This window comes from Neodiprion lecontei, chromosome 1 (genome assembly GCF_021901455.1).
Source record: "Neodiprion lecontei isolate iyNeoLeco1 chromosome 1, iyNeoLeco1.1, whole genome shotgun sequence".
Lineage (NCBI taxonomy): Eukaryota > Metazoa > Arthropoda > Insecta > Hymenoptera > Diprionidae > Neodiprion > Neodiprion lecontei.
This window is the reverse complement of record NC_060260.1, coordinates 21,758,856-21,766,049: the sequence shown is the minus strand read 5'-3', so window position 1 is coordinate 21,766,049 and position 7,194 is coordinate 21,758,856. Positions and strand designations below refer to the sequence as shown.

The following is a 7,194-nucleotide window of genomic DNA, read 5'->3' as shown; positions in this document are numbered from 1 at the left end:
GGACACGAGGTGAAGCCTACAGACAGCGCGAAATACTTGGGAGTGACCATCGACGCCAGGTTGAACTTCGCGGAGCACGTGTGGAAGGCCGCTAACAGGGCCATGGGCGTAGCCGCGGCAATTGGCAGGCTAATGCCCAACATCAAGGGACCGGCCCACGTGAAAAGGAAACTCCTGGCGAGCGTAACATACTCCGCTGCACTCTACGGAGCCCCTGTGTGGGCAGACGCCCTAAGCGTGGCGAGAAACAGGAGCTGACTGGAGGCTGCGGGAAGGGCCAGCGCACTGCGAGTCGTGTCGGCGTACCGCACTGTCTCGACGCCGGCCGCTATGTTGCTGGCGGGCCTGATGCTGCTACACTTGATGGCGGCCGAACGAAAGAGAATCGCGGAGGCGGAAGCGCGAAGCGGGGCCCGTGGCAAGGCGGCTAGGACCACACTGAGACGTGAGGAGCGGGTGAAGACGACCGAGGTATGGGACATGGAATGAGGAGAAGAGGAGAAGGGGGCATGGACGCGCGAGGCGATACCTTTGGTAGTACCCTGGATCGACCGGAGATACGGCCAGATGGAGTTTTCCCTGACCCAAGGCCTACGGGGCACGCGTGCTTCGGTGCATATCTCCATCGGATAGGTAAGGAGACGACGCCAAGGTACCATCACTGCGAAGCTGCTGCGGACGACGCAAAACACACGTGGTTCGTATGTCCGGCATGGAAGGCACCGAGTGAAGAAATGTGGAGCGCGACTGGACCGACCGCGAACATCCGGGAGGTAGTGCGCGCCATGCTGAGAGGGTCGGAACAGTGGAATGCAGTGGCTGACTACATCAGACGAGTACTCCGTGACAAGAAGCAGGCCGAAAGGAACAGAAGGGGTGAACGACCAGGCAGGAGATCCAACCCGGGGACGCCCGCGCGAGCCGCGGCGTGCGGCTGTGACCTGGCGTGCAGGCACTCGTGCAGTCCGGTGAATATGCAACCGCCGGGGCTAGACGTTGTGGTGCTCGACGGCATGGTCTTTACCGCCAACTGTCAATGCGTTAGCTGGGACGAGCATGCGAGGATGTTCTCGCACTACAGGTCCACGGTGGATGAGGGGGCTACCCGTTTGGACTGGCGGCTGGCCAGGACGCAGACGTCGCAGGTAAGTGTGCAGGAGCTAGGTTGGGGCCATGTGAGCACGGCCAGCAACATGCTCTGCAGGAAAGACTAAAAGTGCGCAAGGAGACGCGAAGTATGATTAGTGACACGGACAGGTGAACCATTTGGCAGGACACTTTTGCGAAGCCAGTGAGTGTAGCGTAGAAGGCTCAGTAATAGAAGATTAACAACACGGACAGGTGGGTAAGTGTTGAGTGTGGTGCGAAGTGTGACTGCGGACGAGGTCGCCGGGAGACAGACAGTAGCGGATTCCGTGCCGACAGTAGTCAAAACTGAGACAAGAAGAGTGGAGGTGAGGGAAAGCTGACTGAGGCGTGACTGTTTGGCCGAGATGGTCAACGTCACGATGAGGTAAGCGGGAGAGAGAGGTCAAGAGAGCGGCCGGCCACAGGGACGAAGTGCAGTAATGCGAGAGGGGGTCCGCTCCGTCCTGTGTGAGGAGTGGCGGAGGGGTTTTAGCCGGTAAAAATCCGGCACTATCCAAGGACTCCAATGAACATCCGGATGTCTTTCGAAGATTTCTCCTTCGCCGCAAAAAAAAAAAAGGTTAGGTTAGGTCAGGTTGGGTTAGGTTAGGTTAGGTTAGGTCGGTAACACACCGACTACATGTCCCGTCGTCTCGTCCGCCATCTTGCATGCTAGTCAGCTATCTTGCATGTCAGTCCGCCATCTTGCGGATCAATCCGCAATCTTGCAGTCAGTAACACACTGACGCTCGGTCGGTAACAAACCGATTACAGGCGAGGCGCGTCCTGCAGCACTTGATCCGGTCGGTAAGGCAGTTTTAAGCCAGAACCCCCCTTATATAACTACTTCCGTAGTCTCTCTGGTTTGTAGTACGCTGCGTGTTAATCCTCTTGAGTATTACTTTTCTCAATAATGAGAATATCTTTTGCTGTTCTGAGTATTGTCACTCTTCGTCTCGCACTTACCGCAAACTAGAGACTACGTAATATTTGTTAGTTTCTATAACCATAACTCTCTACCTGATTACTTGGCTAGTTATATCAATGGACCTCATTACGCTGTAGTTCAAATAATAATTTACCTGACCTTTTTCCTTGAATCTACCCCGTCATCAATACAGTCCCTGCACCTGTTATATTTCTCTAAGCTCTGGTGATGTGATAACTATTACAATTTCTGTAAAACCGTTTTAATTTTACCTAGGATAATAGTATCGAGAGCATGCGTACACGTCTCGCTTATACTATCAACGCCCCGTTTATTTGTCAAGTCTCTCGCTCGACTTTTCTCTGGCTGTAAGCTAGCTGTCTCACATGACTATATTGTATCTAATGGCTGACGCCCACTATGCCGCGGCGGACCGCGGCGCAGTTATTGAGAAGTGCGCCCACTATAATCGCTGTGACCACCCGCCGGATACTGTTTCTATGAAAAAGAGATATTCATCGATTATTCGATGACCGCTGTTTGTCTCAGTCATCATGGGCACACAATAAATAATCATGCATATTTATCACTACTTCTTGCTCAGTCAGTATGGATAGCTCAGATGAAGAAGTGTTTACGGTCGCGCTTCTATGCGAAGAAGCTGAGAGACAAAGTCGAAGGAAAAGAAAGTGGGTACACGACATCTGCAAGGACAGAAATGTTCACGGCGAATACCACACAAAAACATGCTTTTATAAAAATATCGATTTCACCGCAACTCTTTACAGACACCCTTAAGATCTCGTTTTTTAACAGACATCTTGAGGTCCTTTTGCGTCAGCTGCGTATTTAAAAGTGTTATTGTTTATTCATGAATCTAAAGAAAAAAAATAGATCGTATATATGGACAATTTCACCAATTAACGACAAATGAACGGAACGTCAGAAATTCGATCTGAAATTTTAATCTTTAATAGCTTGTACTCAGATTGGATAGTTCAGCGAGTTTCAGCCCTTTGCGACTCACCGGTGGCGATAAATCAGACATAGTCCGTACGCTGGGGGTCGAAAGGTATGCAATATATCCCGTGCGGAAATTGAAACCGGGCGCTGAGCAGCCTTTCCGGCCAGCTTCCGGACAGTAGTATTACGATCGGCTGGACAGCCTAAGCCCAGTTGTGCTGTACGGTAACTATCCGGGATTTCTGGTTAAAAAGTAAAATAAAAGTAAATATTCAAAAATAGTTGATGTTAATATTTATTGTGAGCACAAACAGCATTTCAAAAACTTATTAGCAAATGCCATTGATGATAACGCAGTTTACAATTAGATCTATCAAAAAAAACCTAGCGCATTATTTTCTCTCAACCGGGGCTCGAATCCCGCCGCTTGCAATGTTCAAGCTTACTAGACAGGTACCCTACCTACTACGCCAAACGACTTTGTAAAATTAATAACTTTATTTTGTTCATAATACAATGCACGTTCTACAGACGGGCATGACAGATGATGCAGTCACTGAAAACTCACCAATAATATTATAATTTCAGAATTCGTACTCACAATACAATTTTAAACAAATTTACAAAAGCATTCACTTTCCAAATTTAGTAAATTGTTAGATAGTCCGTAAAATTACAGTGGAATTATGTGAAACTGAAAAATTGCTTATTCCAAAATTAACGTGAGAATTCTTTGGTCTTTGTTGTGATCTGATAGTGTTAAATATGCCGTATAAAGTTTACACGCGCGCAACTTGAGTAGATTCACAAGAAAATTCCGGAGTTTCTAAAAACTATTGAGAAACCTTGTAATACAGTACGCGTGACATATTATCAATTAAAACTAAAATTCTCCGGAGTGATTTTTGAACTCAGATTTGGGAAAGTCAAAATCTGACTAAGAAACTGAAGATGCGACATTTCCGAATCTAGTTGTGAGATGCTTGAAATCCTTTCAATTCCTTCTATTACAATATATTCTCAATTTCAACAGACTGTAATCAAATTTATTTGTACATTCATTGCGTGAATTTAGCGGAATGTTTATTGAATTCCAAATACTGTATGGCAACTGTACAGTAAATGTATAAATATAATATATTTGTTCGCTATTTGTTGTTAGCTTTTCGACCGAGCCGCGTGGAAGGAGTTGATCGCTGTGGTGTCAATTATGAGACTTTGATTATGTTGTATGTACACCTTATTTATTTACAGTTTAATATACATTGTAACGTGGCAGTTTTACTGCGCGTTCCACACGGCTCCCCGAACTCTAGACGGACCACCGACTTAGGGAGCACGCGAAGTAGACCGCGGCTCATTTCGAAAAAGAGCGCCAGGACAATAGTCACGCATCCGAGACTCTAAGAGGGGACCATCGCCGGTTTAGCGAATAAGACTTTTCAGGATTTTTGTTTATTTTTTTTTTGGGTGGCGAGTAAATGCGGCTTCGGACAGAGGATCGGCAGTAAATTCGAACGATGTTACTGGATGGCAATCGCGGCGGATCGCGACGAAAGGAGGGCCTCGCACGAGGCTACGGAGAGAGCGTCAACGGAGAGCTCTGCCGCGAGGGAATCCAAGGCGGACGAGATTCCCGTTGGTGGCCGGCGAGCCGTAGCCCCCCCCCCCCCCTCCGTCGCCCAACTGACGACAGGTGCCCTCGCGAAGTCATCACCACGCCACTGCCAAGCTACGGGGTACACGAGACTGGTCAGCCAATCAACACCCCGCGACAGCGGAATCCAACGATAGCGATACGCTAGATTGTAAGAATTGCGTAACGAGAACCCCAATGCGAGCGGGAAAATTTTGACTAGGGATGACGCCTATGTTCGGGGCATGTTCGAATTGCGGCTCCGATTTGCAGGACCCGGCACTTGAGTCCTGGCGACCGATAGCGTTAGTGGCGTTGCGAGAAAGTAGAAAAAGCAAAGTTATTGTGGTTGTTATGGCTGAGACGGACGTAGGAGGATTTTTGGTGTGGCTGAGGAGCGGTAAGCGCTTATAATTCTTTGCGGGCATATTTCGAGCGCAAGTTAAATTGGCACACCGATAAACGGTCGGCCCACGCAATCTTAGAGTTAGAGTAGCGCTCGAAATCTGTTTACCGATCTCCTTGAGGATGACCGTAGCCTGAGTTTTCGCGATAACGCGTAGAGTCACGGTTTCGCGGGGGGAACAATTTCTGAGTGAAATTGAGTGTGGCCAAATTCCGCTGCACAGGGTCTCGTCGAGTCTGCGTACGTAAAAAGGGTGGTGAACTTAGAGGGAATAGAGACTTCGACTTGAGCTCGGATGCGTCATAATACGCTATACACTCGCGCGATTAGAAAAGCTTTCTAGAGCGATTAATTTGGTCGCGATTAGCGCGTCGAGGCACGTCCTTTTTGATTTAGTTTATGAATTATTGTGCATCAGCAAAGTGGCGACTAGCGCCCGTAGAAATAAGATACCAGCTAGATGTAATCAGAACTGCGATTAGCGCGTCGAGTACGATCTAGATTACGTTTTTGTTTAGCAGTTTATAATTAAGTGACGATTAGCGTCGTAGTTGAGGCCGATCGCGGACAGCGCGTCGAGTCTGATTTTGTTTTTGGTTTTTGCGAGTTAAGGTATTGTTAAGACGGCGACTAGCGCAAGAAGGCCGTAGAGGTCTCCTAGATTTATTCATTTTTTTTTAATTTTTTTTATTTGGTTTGTTTCTCCCTTTCTTATTTCTTTTGGATTAAATTTAACCCGTTGTATTTGGAATCGCGAAGGACGACTTGCGCAGTCGTATGATTATTTTTATTTTTAATTTTTTTTTGTACCATCGCTAACGAGAAATATATTATTGGAATTTTATAGTGATTTGGCCAAACCACGCATTGGCTTACTTGTGTTACATCTCTCTCTACCCAAAATTTACCCCTCCCCTCTCCGCGGTACTGAGCTATCGAGTATATGGTCGCGATATTTCGCATTACCGATTTCGAGGCGTGTTAATCACGCCAGGCGCCCAACAAATCTCGCGGTATTGTTTTAGGTCCAGGGTACATCGTGGACGCCGATTTATTGTGTACGAGGTAAGTTCTCGGTCATTTTTCTCCGAGTGATCGAGGTGCAGAAAAATCCACGTCACAACATATATCCAAAAGCAGTCAGTTAATTGGTTGCCACGCGAGGGAAGGGGTAGTCGTGGTCTTGTTGCACCGCGGTGGAGGCTGCAGCGATGATGTGCGGTGCTGAATCGGTGCGGTCCTCGGTGGCGGCGTATAACGGCTTTCCGGAGAGCTAGGCGGCGTTGGAGGACGGCGGTTTTCCGGTCCGGTCGCTGGTGGTGACGATTCCCACTTGCAGTCAGACGGTATTGTTTGCGTGGCCGTTGACACGTAGGTGGGTGGTGACTTTGCGAATGGAGAGACCGCTGCCGGGATGCTGCGGTAGTAGCTCGGAGAAGTCACCCTTGCTCGTCGGACGTCCCACAGCGAAAGCAGGATTGTGGGTGGCCTTGTCAGAGGCTTTGATGAGAGGTCTACAGGTCGAAGCACCCAAGGAGTTGGAAGGTTGAGGGAGCTTGCCCTTTTTGTAGGACTGGCTGGTGCCAGGTTGTAAAAGTCCGTCATGCAGTTGTCCAAAAAGCCTGAGTGCTGGTCTGTGACTGTAGCGTACTCGTAGCGTAACAGTGTAGGTCGTATAGGTGACTGTGTCACGTGCGGAGCGGTCTCGCACGCGACGACTTAACCCTCTAGGTATCTGTAGAAGTTTATATTTATTTTTACGTGGGTCAGGAGGTGATCGTCCTCTACAGGGCGATCCCGGGAATAGGGTTGGAGGATTTCAATATTAAGTTTAGGAATGTTTTCTATGGAACCAAAATGTTTAATGAAAAAGATAGCAAGAGAAATGGGAGACGGGGAAGCTTACAATGTTCTTTATCTTAATGTTTACTCTCTCTCTCTCTCTCGCACTTACTCTTCGGTGGTTCGGCTTCGAATTCGCAGAACAGCTCACACCTTCACACTCACATTCAATTAAGACTACACAACTTGATTAAGTTCGTGGCACAGCTTCCTACACTTAAAGTCTAACTTCGAAGGCTAACGTCGCGACGCGAGACGCTTGGATCACCGCGTGTAGATTTAAAGGAATGC

The 7,194-nt window shown here is 48.0% G+C and overlaps 1 protein-coding gene across 1 annotated transcript; it reads right to left on the bottom strand.

Annotated features, from left to right (window-relative positions):
- Positions 1–6,201: 6,201 nt before the first annotated feature.
- On the bottom strand, positions 6,202–6,666 carry LOC107226039 (gibberellin-regulated protein 14-like). The gene has a single exon (XM_015666713.1). It carries the CDS (start codon positions 6,664–6,666, stop codon positions 6,202–6,204), a length of 465 nt encoding a protein of 154 aa, XP_015522199.1.
- Between the last annotated feature and the right edge of the window lie 528 nt (positions 6,667–7,194).

What these genes read in the sequence shown, in the direction of transcription:
- LOC107226039 (XM_015666713.1), bottom strand. Translation starts at nt 6,666, where the DNA reads ATGACGGACTTTTACAACCTGGCACCAGCCAGTCCTACAAAAAGGGCA.